The following is a 14,839-nucleotide window of genomic DNA, read 5'->3' as shown; positions in this document are numbered from 1 at the left end:
GGCCAACCAACATATGTTCTGCTCCTGTAACAATAATCCTGTTTCCCAGCTAGACCATTCTTTCCAAGTGATCCCATACGTATTAGTCCCACGCTGGCATGATGTGGTGTGAAATGATGGTCAGAAACAGCTTGACAAGCTGAAATCAAGTGCAAACATTCAAGCTATAGTTTCATCAAAACGGGTCTTTCGTAAATTAGATCTTGGATGAGACATCCTCTACAAATAAAGGTTGAATGAAGTAAATAAAAAAGCAAAGCAATGCGCTTGGAAAACAATGTTTGACACAAATTGAAGTGTATCTTCTCTCACAGCAATTTTACTATTTGTTTAACAATTCCACTTAAATGTTCTGCTGTGGCACGAAATGTGGTCAGGAGAAACCGACCAGATGTCCTCCCCACTTTTCCCCACTAAGAGGTGGAGGTCCTCCTTCCTGTTTCCTGGCCTGGCCTTGTAGAATCGGTATATTTACTCAGCGATGAGAGGGTGGCGGCCGCCAAAGCAGGAATGCATCTCGGGTGCGATTAGAAAGCGACCGCTGCGTTTTAATTTTTAACTCGTGAAGGAAATACGGAGCAGCTCTGGAGGTTTTATGAATGGCTGCATTGATTCCAAAATCCCGCCCACCGACCAATCAAGAAGCGAGCCGCGTGGGGGAAACCACGCCCACTGGGAGTATATACAAGGAGACGACGGACGGTCTGAACCCAGGAATCGAGGAGGCGCGCGGTGTCAATGTAGGTAATATTCAGCGCGCATGGCAGCCTAGGGGTTATTTTTTCAGTTTAATTATATTTTATAAGGTTTTCCAAGCTAATAATGGCGTTTCTGACCTACCTGACTCTACTGACGACAGTCGCCATAACACAGGTAAGATATGGCATTCAACACAGTGCCTGCTTTGACAGTTTACATGAGCGTCACTGCAATAAATCATTAGAGTAAACTTCGGTCTCAGTGCTATGGACAGAATCAGGCTTCGGTGAAAGAAACTCAAAAGAAGTCCCACTCTGTTGGTTTGACTTGGGTAATTTGTCTGAAAATGGACGAGAACAGCCAGTAAATGCCTATACGTGTGGTTCTTTTGAAGAAGTTCGCCGTTTCTGGTAATAAGCGTGCCTACTCATGTCTGTCTAAGTTTCAGCTCCTTGTTGGTTTATTCAAACTAAAACATGTTGGCTCCTGCGTTAAAACCATGAGTCAAGCCAGGAGTCTGCATGGGGTTGTAGGAGCGAACCCCTACAGGGGCGGCCCACGTCTAAATGGTGCCCTGGGCTAATGGTCCCCTTCTGTCACCCTGTTCTGCAAACATTAAACAAAACGTAGATATATTTGATATGTTGCTATATGTGGGCTGATATAGTTCAACAATATGTTTGAGAAAGCTAAAAACTAAAATTTATCTGTTCTTCCACAACTACGTCTGTAACGCTAACAGCATTGCAACCAAGTCATTTCTTGTTGTGCGCAACATTTTTTCTTATTCTTAAAGCGTTGAAATAAGGGACATTTCAGGGAAAAGTTTTTGTTGGAAACAGGGTATGATCACCCTGGGTCAAACGAGTGATGCAGACTTAAAATGGCACAAATTAATGAATACAAAAAAATATAACATTTAGGATTAGGATTTAGAACTTTATCACAATATCTTCACAACATTTGTATGTATATCCATAGCAAGAAAAAATAAAGAAAAACTATATAGAAATACATTGTTTTTGGTTAAAGATTGCTACTGCATGTCAAAGCCCCACAAACACAAGAAAAAAATAATTATTATTATTAATAATTAGTAATTAATAAAGAATTATCTACAAAAAAGACTGTCAACTTTTTTTATATAGCACATTTATCTCCGTCCAAAGTGCTGTACACAACAAGCAGTATAAATATATAAAATAACAAACACATAACATGGGACGAGAATAATTAAAATTAATAAAAGTTAAACTACTGAAAATTACTAAAAATACTAAAAGATAATTCCAAAAAAGGTTAAAAAAAAATAAACAACTGGACTTTTTTTTCGAAGTTTGAAGACGTTTCGCTTCCCATCCAGAAAGCTTTCTCAATTCAAAATGGCTGGAGTAGTGTGGAGTTACAAGCTTTATAGTACTGCCCAACAAAGGCCTTGTAATGGCTTAGACGACATGCAAAGATAATACTAAAGATAATAAAATAATCTGCTCAGCTTGAGTTAAAAGCCAGCACAAACAGGTGGATTTTTAACAGAGATTTAAAAATGCAAATAAACTGTGCTGTTCTAAAGACGTTTCCAGTCACTGAATTGGCTACTTCTGGATACCAATTACATTAATATGTGCAATTTTATAAAATTTTCTTCAATCAGTAAAATGTATTGTCACTCATGGAAGCAACTGTGAAAAATACAGGGAAAGTATCCATCCAAAAAACACTTTGTTTTTGAGCTATGTAAACATCATACAGTAGTTTAACGTCACGATAAATCCAAATTTCTCATGATGATAAAAATACATTTCATGATTAGCGGTACAATAATTGCCCATCCCTGCTTGATACCATTAACCAACCCATATCTAGTCCAGGTTGGACTTGTCTACATGAGTTTCAAGCTTGTCAAAGGTTATCATAAAACCAAGAAGGTACTGAAATGCCCTTTTAGAACACCTTATCGGATAAAGGTTTAGTTAAGCTTTAATTGTGTTTTAATCAATAATACATGCCTTTTTATTATTATTATTATTATTATTATTATTATTATTAAACCTTTTATTTATACAGGTAGTCTCATTGAGACACAAATTCTCATTTACAAGAGTAAGACCTGTCTAGTGTGAAATTACCCAGTTAAGGTCTGAAGAGTCCTAATATATAAGCTTTTAAACTTAAGCTGGTCAAACGTATTTGAGACACTTAATTTAGCATCGAACCACTAATGAGGAAACGGGTCACCACCCATGGAGTCCAGCTAACTTTTCTACAGTGCTTAGACTGCAGGAAACTTCAAGATCTTTAAACACAGTTGCATCCATTCCTGTTGACTGGACATGCACTTAAAGCAAAGGAAAATGTCTTCATGTGCTTTTTTTCTTCTCTTTTTTGCCAAGTGGCGTCCCTTTTGTTGTGGCATGCTGGGCTGAAAGGTATATCAGGAAGACCCCATCAACAACAATATCCTGACTTTACCTACCATATTGGTAATACACTGTTGTTTGTGGAGCAATACAAAATCTGTTATTAATGGAAGAGAAAAGATGACCCAGCAAACTTGAATGTTCCTCCTGCACCCTGTGCTCAGATCGCATCTGCGGCTGATTTAGCCCTCTGGTGCCGTTTCAGCCGAAAAGAAACTCCTAATCAACCACGGACTGGAGTTTGACACCCGCGCTTTAGGGGAAGGAGATTCATAAAAACTATTAAAAAAAATGTTACAAACATGAACAGAGCAGTGCCAAGTGGCCAAAGGCAGCGTAGTGACGTCAGAAATGTCCCCGCCGGATATTAACTATTGAATTCAGACTTAGATGAACTGCACAGTTCCTTGTAGAAGTAATCAAATACACTGAACTGTTTTTCACATCAACCACAGACTTTTTAATGGGATTTTATCTGACTGACCGATACTGATTAAACCCTTGTTTTAGGGTTATCAACATACCGAAGCATGGATGGAAGGTTATTGTGTTTACAGAACTGGACACACAGTCCAAAGGTACAAACCTTTTAACTTTTTGTCTGGATATAATCATAAACTTCAATATAGTTTATGGGTACAGTTACCAAGTGAAAATAAAAGGATATATTTTACCTTTTCAATTTTTGAGCTTGAAAATCTGAAAAGTGTGGTGTGCAGTTGTATTTACCCCCTCATATGCTTAGGCCCCTAAATTAAATCCAGGGAAATCAATTGCCTTCTGAAATCACAGATTTAGTAAACAAAGTCCGATATGTTTTTTATTATTATTCAATCTCAGTATCAGTGCAGTTGTTTTATGAAGGATTTAGAGGTTTGTTGGAGAACTTTAGTGAACAAACACCTTTGTGAAGAGCAAGCAACGAAGCAGAGAGGTCAGGGATCAGGTTGTGGGGATGTTCAAAGCAGGGTGGGGATAGGAAACAGTATTTCAAGCTTTGAACATCTCACAGAGCTCTGTTCAGTCCAGCAAATGCAAATGAAGCAGCCAAGCATCTCTGGTTACTCTGGAGGAGCTGCACAGGTCCACAGCCCCATCTGGAGAATCTGTCCTGTACTCTGTCTGCCAGATCAGACCAAAATTGAACTCCTTTTGTTTAAGCAAGTAAGCCATGACTGCAGATCAACCCTGAACATACTACCGGCACGGGGAAACACAACAGTGGCAACGTCATGTTGCAGGGATGCTTATCTTAGACAGAAACAGTGAAGCAGGTCAAAGTTAATGGAAAGACGAATGGAGCTGAACGCAGGGCACTTCTGGAAGGAACCCTGTTGTAGGATGCAAAGAGCTTGGAGCTGTGATGGAGGTTTTTCTTCTAACATTACAGGGACCCCAAACACACAGCTACTATGGAAGGATTTAGATCCAAGCATATTGAATTAAATTAAAATCAACCTCTTTGGCTGTTGTGCTAAACTCAAAATGGTGAGGGCGGCGTCATGCTGTGGGGAGGCTTTTCCTCACCAGGGACATGGAAACTTGTTAAATATGCCAGAGATGGATGGAGCTCAACGCGGGTCATTCCTGGAAGCAAACCTCTGAGAGGGCCCAAAAGACTTGAAAATCACTGCAGGTCTTCTTATACCTCGTGCATACAGTTGTTCTCACCGTAACAGACTGACTGAGAGGAGGCCGTGCAGATACATTTTCTAAACCTCCTCAACGGAGAAAAAAAATCCCCACCCAGGAAAAGAATCCAGGACATTGTGTCGCAACGTTTGTGTATTTAGAGCTTAACTAAGCATGATATGATGGTAAATGTACAGTTATGTCTCTCAGTTCATTGTCGCATTAAAGTCACGTGGGCTTTGTTTGACGTTATGATCCTCCCAGGTGACTGCTAGTTGCCCAGCTGTGTGCGAATGCCCGGCACAGCCCCCCGTGTGCCCCCCAGGCGTGAGCACCGTGCCAGACAACTGCGGCTGCTGCAAGGTGTGCGCCGCACAGCTGAACGAAGACTGCAGCCGCACAAAGCCCTGCGACCCCCACAGAGGGCTGGAGTGTAATTATGGCAACGACGTGACCGTGGCCTGGGGCGTCTGTCGAGGTGAGGGCGGAGCCAGGAAGCCTGTTGGAAAGCGGCTCATGTCAAATCAATTATTAACAAGCCGAGAAAAAAAAAGGAATCTAAGTGAGACGGATGTGTTCTAAGCAGTGGAGCGGCATGTAACCTTACACGTGTAACGACATTTTAATAAGTAGTGAATGGTTCATGGCTGTGATGGGGATTTCAGGGATAAAATTACCCCTTCCATGTGCGCCATGCCTGTGCTTCCCTGCAAGCTATGAATAGCTGCTTCTGGGGACAAGCAGTCTGCCACATCCTTTTTTCCTATTTTTACTCCTTAGCAGAGGTTACTTGGTGGTCTTGTTAAAGGCCATTTTCCTTTGATTAAATAAATGTTGTCCACAGGTAGCCCTGTTGCCTAACAAGAAGTAATTGTTTATCTAGGCTGTGTTATGTTTAAGGAACTATAGACCGAGCTAGAAGTAGAACTGCAGCGCCACCAGATCGAAAGGAATCGACTAAGGTGGCTTCCTGATCTGATCAGTATGCCTCCTGGACGACTCCCTGGAGAGACTATATGTCCATTCTGGCCTGGCAACACCTTGGGATGTTTAGGTGTCTCTCCTGGACCTGTTGTCTACACAACTCAATCTCAGACAAGCAGAAGACAATGGATAGCAAAATGGAACAATGTTTTGAACAGGAATTTAAAAGTAAAGGATCCAAGATTGACATCATGCTAGAGTTGAACTCAGTTTAGTTGTAAGCCAGAAAGCCAGTTGGATTTTCTAATTGTTATAGTCCTAACTGCTATTTACAATACTATAAATAAAACTGTTTGCTCTGCATTTGATGCATTCAAAAGCTAAAAGAACACGTTCACAAATAAAGGTTGTTTAACCCCGTGTGCCACTGCTTTAAATGGGACACATCATGCAAAAAAAACTTCTTTAGCTTTTTTTTTTTATTTTTGTTGTGAGACTTGTAGTCTCCAGATGTGCAGACAATTTGAGTGTAATTTACAAATTACATTCTGTTTGGGTCAGATTTTGTAAGCTGTTCAGTTTTCTCTATTCCCCCTATTATATCTTTTGAGCAATTACGTTACAGTATTTCCTGCAGAATCACTAAGCAAGGTCATGGACTGGTTTATCAATTTCGTGACCCTACCATTGTTATTGCTCTGATCGATTTTGTTGTCCAAGCTGAAGGATCCTGAAGCCACAGGTGGATGAGTCAACATGTTCAATAGTTCTTTACACCGTCGTCCAGCATCCTACAAAAATGGGCGAACGGGGTGATGTGGTACTTTCTGCGTACTGGAGGGGCGGGGTGTGAAGTGCCTCTGTTAGATTTAAAGAGACAGCACCAAAACGAGTTGCTCTTAGACACTTTACCCTCAGAACAGGGGTAAAGGGGGAACGTGGGGGTAAATTAACAAGGAATTCTGACCAAAGCATTGCAGTTCCACTTTATATCGACCCCAACTGAATGATTTCTATGTGAAAAGGAAGAATATGATATGTCCCCTTTAATGGGACAACCCGTGCCAAAGACTAGTTTACATCTGCAACTTTCACTGTGTTTAATTCATGTGGCACTTAGAATATCGAACCTGTGAAACTTGGAACTTTCTCAAAGGGATGTCCAACTTCAGGGGCCATTTTTGTTAGAAATGTCACTGGTATATCAGTAAACGTGACAACAGACCATAAGGACCTAAATTCAAGTGCAGACAACTTACAGTGCGATGAAAAGGTGTTTGTCTACTTACAGATCCCTCTTGAAAAAAGTAGCTACCTCTTTTGCTCAATAATGAATTAACAGTGGTAAAAGTAAAAAAAAAAAAAGTAGAAATTTCACAAGCCAAACTCAAGCTTGATTGTTACCTGACCTGTAGATAGAAAACCTATCTGATGGCTAAAGAATCTCAATACAAATCATGTTAAAACAAAGTAGAAAAACAAAGTCACTGTCAGCCTGGAAACAGTTACAAAGCCATTTTGGGACACCCGTAAATCAAAGTGAGAACCTTGATCCACAACTGGAGAAAACATGCAGCAGTGGTGAACCTTCCCAGGAGAGGCTGGTCAACCAAAGTTACTCCAAGCGTACGTGGACGATTCAACCAGGAGGTTACAAAAAACCCAGAACAACATCTAAAGCTTTGCAGACCAAACAATGAGAAAGAGACCAGGCAAAACTGCCATCCATGGAGGGAAAACATTTTGTTCCCCAAGAATTTAGACAGAATATTCTGTGGACTGATGAGAAAATAGTGGACCTTTTAGGAACAGATCATCATACTGACAGTGAAACACGGTGGTGGTATTGTGATGTTTGGGGCTGATTTGCTTCCTCACTACCTGAACCACTTGCCGTCATTGGAATCGTGAATTTTACTCTCTACAGAAAAATCCTGCAGGAGAATCTCCAGCCATCAATACAGGACCTTAGGCCTAATCATGATCCAAAGCGCAGTAACAAGACCACCTCTAAAATTAAAAATGTGGACTTTAATGCATTTCAGATACTGTAGTACAGTATCTGAAATCATGTGTCTCCATCATGCATACAGAACAGTAGTTCTGTATGCATAATATGGGCCGTGGGGTGTGGTGCAATCATCTGTATACAATGGAGTACAACGGGCTGCACTAAATCTCAAGAATATTAAAAAATACCAAAAAGCAATCCTTTTGACAAGGTTTTTTGAGAAAGTACCCTTAACTGTAGTAGACAACCCTTTCAACATTCTCAATGTTTCCTTGTTTATGAACACAGACGACGCAGAAATAAAGCTGTTTTAATTTTGTAGACATTCTTTTTGTTTCTAGCTCAATTTGACCAACCAGCAGATTCAACCTCTGCAAAAAGCCACTTTCAGTCACTGTGTTTTATCCCAAATTAAGACTTTTGGAGAGTCATCTGATGCTCATAACCTTGTTTCATTGGCATAATTTGTGCACATTTGTGTAAATGATGTCCCAGTGTCCCTTTACTATGCGCCTGAGATTGTATCTTACAGAATATGATCTCCAGCTAAGCCAGTCTTGTAAAGCACTTTATGATGGAGGGACTCTGACATAAATATCTACAGATACTGTATAAAAATGTCTGACATTGAATCAGACTAAACCTTTCCTGTTTGAGATCAGTTAGGATTACCAAAACTATGAATCTTTCCTAAAGGCAAAATACCTACTTCTACATGTGCCTTTAATTGCATACAGCTATCAGTCAATGTTTTTCCTTCTTTAATTAATATGTTTCAGCAAAAGCGGAGGGACGCACATGCGAGTACAACAACAGGATCTACCAGAATGGCGAGATGTTCCACGCAGGCTGTAAGCACCAGTGTTCCTGCATTGATGGAGCCATCGGCTGCACTCTGCTCTGCAGCAACACGCTGCCACCTGCTTCACCCTCCTGCCCCTTCCCACGACTGGTCAGGATACCGGGACAGTGCTGCTTCACTGTTGACTGCCATAAGGACACCTGGCTTCTCCCACCTAAGTACCAGGTGTGTGTGTGTGTTTGTGTGAAAACAAACTGAACATAGACACAGCTGCAACAATAAATGGCTCACGTGTCTTATCTCTTGTTAATCAGGAGCCTCTTTTACAGCAGCATCTGCCTAGACGTCGGTACCATGCTGCGCCGCACCGGGCTGCAAATGAGCTGGTCCTAGATAATGGCATCACACGTGTCAAGGCAAGCAGCTGGGGGGACCGACATGGCTACAAACATATGCCTGGTAGGAGAAAGGATGTTTGTTTTTCTGTAACCTGGTTTTCCATTCACTGTCCATTTTCCCAAATCCAAGAAGTTAGTGAGAATGCAAAGGATCAGTCTTTTATACTACATGCCAAAGAAATGATCAGGAGTCTTTGGGAAAAATAATGTCCTTTTTTTTTTTTTTTTTGGTCCTTGACATTCCTCCCTTCTTCTTCAGTGTGGGACACCCTGAAGAAGAAAAAGTGTCTAGTGCAGGCCTCTGAATGGTCCCAGTGCTCGCGCAGCTGCGGCACGGGCATCTCCTCTCGCATCACCAACAAGAACCCTCAGTGCAAGCTAGAGAAGGAGGCGAGAATCTGCACCATACGGCCGTGCCACAGCCTGACCGTCCCAGCCAAGGTGAGGAACGCTGAGCTCGTAATGATCCCACACATGAAGAGACATCGTCAGAACACAGGTCCCTCAGCCAAATACCCTCCTGTACAAAAGTATTCATACACTTTTCCACATTACACATTACAGCCACAGACCTCTGGGATTTTGTGAAACAAAGTAGGACATCAGGTGAGAAGAGGACGGAATAGAATACAGGGCTTTTCTTTTTCTTTTTTTCTTTTACAAATAAAACTCTGAAAAACATGATGCACAACTCAATTCCAAACCTTTTTTCTATGATACCTCCAAATAAAGTCCAGCACACACAACTACCTTCAGATGCCACTTATCTAAGTAACAGACTCCACCTGTGTGGGATTCAGTGTCCGTATAAATGCAGCTGTTCTCTGAAGGCCTCAGAGGTTTGTTCACATTAGTGAACGGACATCAGCATGAAGACCAAGGAACAGAGCAGACAGGCCTGGGAGAACGTGTTGGTAATGTTTAATGGAGGGTTAGGTTATAAAACAAGATCCCAAGTTTTATACATCCAACAGAGCTTGGTTCATTCCATCACCGCTTAATGGAAAGAGTACAGCACAAATGCAAAGCTACCAAAACAACACTTTCCATCTGAGCTGACAAGCCAGTGAGGGAGAGTATTTCAGAGTTGCAGCCAAGAGGCCATGGTGACTTTGGAGACGCTGCAAAGATCCAAAGATCAGGTGGGATAACCTGCCATCAGGACAGCCAGAAGTTGTGCCCTCAACAAATCTGGCATTTGTGAAAGAGTGATTAACATTGATTAACACAGGCAACAATAGGTGCTATTTGAAGTTTGCCTCAAGCAACAGCAAACGTGTTGGAATGGGCCAAAGTCCAGCCTTGGAAATCAATGCTCACAGAAGCTCTCTGTTCAATTTGACTGAGCAAGTTTTCAATGAATAATGGGCAAAGAAATTCAGTCTTTCTAGATGTGTAAACACAGGTTGAGGCATAGATTCATACAAGCACACGCTGCTTCTACAAGGCATTGACTCAGAAGCAGTAAAACTTTTATTTGTGTCCTCCTTGTGTTGTTTTCCTTCCAGTTAACTGTTGTGTCTATCACATAAAATCCCAATAAAATACATAGAAGTGTGTTATAACGGGTCAAAAGGCACAAAGCTTTGCAGGGTATTAATACCTTTGCAAGACATTACGCATCACGAGAATATTTATCACACTGAGTCTAACTGCTGTCTGTGATAAGGCTTATCAGTGATCATGTCTGCTGTTCCTTGTGTTTGACCACAGGGTTACACAAACAAAGTCTATCAGCTCCAGACCAGAGGGGAAAAAAGTAAAACCTGGGAAAGAAATAAGAAAAAGGCCGTTTTGTTCCTGTAATGAGTGAATAAGTGTGATCTAATATTTATTCTTATCTTAGAAACAGATATAATCTTAGCAATGCTTTTAAAAAGCACCAGCTCCAGTGGGAACTGGGCAGTGCGGATGCACTCACTATTTGCTTTGGTAGCAGGCAGACACTTTTTTAAATATAGTCCATCCTGCTCAGCATTCCTGCAGAGCAACTGTCTACTGCTAGTCTAGTGTGTTTACTCAGAGTTCAGGGAAACGACCTGTCTATATTAATCCTTTGTTGCTTCCTCTGCTTGGCTGGGTTAAAAGTTCCAGGGCTGAAAGTCCCCCTAATGTCTGTGTGTAGAGACAAATGTTGACGAGTTAAAAGATTAAGGAAGTTTGTCAGCTCCATATGCTGTGGATTTAAAAGGGGGACACAGTCCTGTTAAAATGCCAGGTTTCTCTCATGTGAAAAATTATAAATAATTTTGAATCTTTTTCTACAAATATTACATGTATCCTGAACAAGTCAGCTAATAATTTGTTGTACGCTTTAAGGACAGATTTTTAGTATTCAGTCTGATGGCATCCCACATCCTGACTTGGGCAGTTCCAAATGTATGCTTGGACTCACTGCAGAGCTGAACAGTAAACTTTGCTTTAACAGTGACTGGTATTTGGAAGCGACAGCGTTTTCATCCACCTTGACAAAGTAGACGGCTCAAGAAAATAATCCCAGGCCATTATACTGCCACCACCCTATTTTACTATGGGTATGGTGTTCTTTTGGCCTTTGGCAATGTTTTCTGTGCCAGACATACCATATGAATCCTTTTACATCCTTCCTGCTATATATACACATACATAACAGGAAAGGGGACTCAGCCCATGTTGCATTCCCCTATAGCAACTGTGAGTAGAAACTAATTCCCAAAGCTACGGTCGTTAACAAAAGCTTCTCCTATGCGACTTGTGGCTCTTGTTACTGGACTAGGAATTTTCCATTGGCTTGGCACTGAACCACAGGGGTATTGTTTATAGGCATTGGCTTATGATAACTATTTAAAATCTCCTAAAGTTTATTGAACCCAAGCACCAAGTCTTTGTGCTGCTATCAAAACATCAAAGCAGTGTCAGCCAATCAGATTCCCTACGAGTGATTGTAACACAGGTGTTTGGTGTAATCCAGATATTTTCAATAATTACGTTTATATCTCCCTTTCAATTTTCCATTCTGTCCACCATTGTTGGACTAAGTGTGAAATCCTGTGAGATTTTGTGTGATTTTAGTTTTCAAAAGTTGGGCGGTGCTCATTGGTTTGGTCTTAGAGCATGAGGTGGAAAGGGAAGTTCAGGGCTGGCTGCTGCAGCTTCTAGATGCCTGAAATCTACTATAAATGGGTTTTCATTGAGCTTAGAAATTGGAAGAAACGAACTGGCCTGGTCCCCATTTGATGGCGAGCTACCCACTAGGCCTTTGGCCCAAGTAACCTGGATGTTAAACTGCTAGATCTCCATCTAAGTGGTAGGAGGCATTGTTGCCTGTCCCCACAACATCCAAAAGACTCTAGTCAACATTTAAATTTGCCAAAGACTGGCTCAGTTCTTTGGACTCTTGGACTGGTTATCAGTTCTACAAGTTGAACTATTACTGGGTGTGCAGGATCTCTGTTTGACAAAGTTTGTATCTATATATTGTTAAAAAAAAAATCCTAACTATAGCATAAATTCTACTTTCTGCACAGTCTTACTGTCTTCGGTGTGTTAAATACAACCCCAGTCCTCCCTGAGTCGAATCTTTAGGTCTTCTGTTAAATAGCCCTTACTGTAAATATGTATTGCCTCGTTGTAACATGATTTCAGTATCATAAATGCTACATCATGTTAGCTTTTTTCCAAAGAAATCTAAACGCCTAAAGTTCAGTCAAAAGGTGCTTCAAACAAGTGTTGGTGTTATAGGTTGGGCTAACATTCAGCAAGGTGTATTAAAGCAGTTTAATTTTATTCTTCTAACAGATTTGTGTTGTTTTTTCAGCTGAACTGTCACAGAAAATGTCATATTATATGTGAGAAGTTGATTTATCATTGCTTCACGTGTTTTTCATTAGCTGAGCCTGACATTTTAACAGGGGTGAGCAGCACTTTAAGACGCATCGTAAGCTTAGTTGACGACTTGGTAATAAGATTGTAATAACAGCTCTTTTTTATTTCTCTGTCTATTCCAACCACAGAAAGGTAAACGCTGCTCCCCGACCCACAAAGCCTCCCAGCCCATCAGCCTTTCCTACGGAGAATGTCAAAGCGTCCGTCTCTACCGGCCAAACTACTGCGGCGTGTGCGCGGACGCCCGCTGCTGCTCTCCGCGCTGGACGCGCACCGTGCCCGTGACCTTTGTGTGCCCGGACGGCGAGCGCTTCCAGAAGCTGACCATGTTCATCCAGTCATGTAAATGCAGCTATGAGTGTGGCCACCTCAATGACGTAGCACTCCTTCCACAGCACTGGCTGTATGGAGACACACACAAATTCATTGATTAATCCTGCCGACGGGGAACGCGCAGAGATCAGCTCAGAGGAGGACCCTTCAGGACAAGGAGCCGTTTCTCTCTCCGTCTGGCTCCAAAACAGGGAAGACCAAAGGCAAGATACGTTGCCGTGATTAATAATCGCTATGCTGAAAGCAACCCACGTTGTAATATGTGACCAGAGTGGATTGTACACTCGTCTGTTCCGTCTTCAAACCTGACGTGGGACCCTTAAATAGAGCCCTGAAATCCTTAACCCTTCCACACTGATTGCTGGTTTCATTTATGGAGGAGGAAACGCTTCGATCAGTCAGAAGACAAACCCTACGCAAGCATCACAGCACTTTACTTTGCTTTGACATTTCTGACTGTTGGACAGCACCAACAGAGACTAATCAGTGACAACAGAAGATAATGTAGACTGATTTATATTTGATTCATCAACGCCAGGCATTAGGTGGGCATAGTTGATTAGAAATGTAAATGAAGTTAGAAAAGCAGACACCAATTGTGCCTGCTTTAATGGTGTGGACACATTAAAGAACGCGGTTTAAACCTAACCTCAGGTTTAACATGTTACTCTGATATTGATTACAAAGAGTCCAGCATGAACTGAAACACTGAGCTTTTGTCGCATCAACAGATACGATTTTGTTCCCAACTAATTCAGTTTGATCACACCATTTTCTGTCAGAATTTATTTTGCCCTCTTGTGTTCAGTCTGTTCTGTCAGTCCATCTCCAGGGCCGGTCAGAACTAATCACGGACGTTAGATTGAGACGGATGAAGTTCAGGGTCATTTCACTACTTGGTTAGCCTGCTTTACCCGACCCAAACCCCGTTTTGAGCAAAGGACCCCAGTCAGTTTCCAGGTTTCAGTAGACTGGCTGCTGATTTGAGGTGAAGTTAATGAATCAGGAGGTAGTCTACGTCCATCGTTATTTTATAATGGCACTGAAACAACTCAGGTTTCTTTACCTGTCTGAGTGCATGGCTGAAGATTTTAGTTGATCTTGAAAATGTTGATCTTTGGAGCAGTGGGTGGTGGTACTATAAACCCGGCTTCATATGAACGGCGCACCTTCCATTTTACAAGAGTCGAGCACCTCTTAACTAAATTTATTTCAACTGAAGGTTGACAATTTGGCAGATTGTTGGAACTTGGATACAACTAGAATGATCCCTAACCCAGAGCAGAAGTGGTTTTGATATGGACAAAGCAAGCAAACGTTAACCTTCTGGAAAAGCCCAAACATCCCAAATGATCATTTATGGACTAAGCTGGTCTGAACCAAAAACCAGTTCAACCAATTTTAATGACATTACACCTTATTTTAGCGGTGGTGTATCTATACATTTGTGAGCTTGTATGTATGTTGATCCAGTATGATATGAAGAAAGTCAACAATTTCAAACTTTTGCACCAGTGTGGTTTTTTTTTTTCCTTCAAAATCACCCATGATATGAAAGTTGTATATATTATAATTGTATCCTGAAAAAAAGCAGAGTTCCAATGCATCATTAAAAGCCTAATTAACAAGCCCTTTATGCCGATGAGGGTGTGTAAACTTACCAGAACTAAAGGCTCTTAGTGAATAAGTGGTGCTATTAGTTCTGTTTTTTAATCCTTGTGCCTGTCCAAACTATGGCGCCCTCTAGTGGTGGATT

The 14,839-nt window shown here is 41.4% G+C and overlaps 1 protein-coding gene across 3 annotated transcripts; it reads left to right on the top strand.

Annotated features, from left to right (window-relative positions):
• Positions 1–708: 708 nt before the first annotated feature.
• LOC105939791 (CCN family member 1) lies at positions 709–14,591 on the top strand. 3 transcript variants are annotated; one of them, XM_012882091.3, is made up of 6 exons: positions 709–873; positions 5,016–5,229; positions 8,466–8,713; positions 8,821–8,947; positions 9,146–9,327; positions 12,879–14,591. In XM_012882091.3, the coding sequence occupies exons 1-6, from the start codon at positions 823–825 to the stop codon at positions 13,182–13,184; spliced, it is 1,128 nt and encodes a 375-aa protein (XP_012737545.2). In that variant the 5' UTR covers positions 709–822; the 3' UTR covers positions 13,185–14,591. The 3 variants fall into 3 exon arrangements, with proteins under 3 accessions (XP_012737545.2, XP_012737544.2, XP_012737543.2); XM_012882090.3 differs by having other exon boundaries at positions 8,818–8,947; XM_012882089.3 differs by having other exon boundaries at positions 8,803–8,947.
• Positions 14,592–14,839: the final 248 nt, after the last annotated feature.

The sequence above is a fragment of the Fundulus heteroclitus genome, chromosome 5 (assembly GCF_011125445.2).
Source record: "Fundulus heteroclitus isolate FHET01 chromosome 5, MU-UCD_Fhet_4.1, whole genome shotgun sequence".
NCBI classification, from domain to species: Eukaryota; Metazoa; Chordata; class Actinopteri; order Cyprinodontiformes; family Fundulidae; genus Fundulus; species Fundulus heteroclitus.
The sequence above is the reverse complement of the archived record's forward strand: the minus strand, read 5'-3'. Positions and strand labels throughout refer to the sequence as shown.

Excerpts from the sequence above, each read along its gene's own strand:
- LOC105939791 (XM_012882089.3), top strand. The coding sequence starts at position 823 with ATGGCGTTTCTGACCTACCTGACTCTACTGACGACAGTCGCCATAACA. Across the intron at positions 8,714-8,802 it reads TTCTCCCACCTAAGTACCAG|GAGCCTCTTTTACAGCAGCA; the intron begins GTGTGTGTGTGT and ends CTTGTTAATCAG. Across the intron at positions 9,328-12,878 it reads GCCTGACCGTCCCAGCCAAG|AAAGGTAAACGCTGCTCCCC; the intron begins GTGAGGAACGCT and ends TTCCAACCACAG.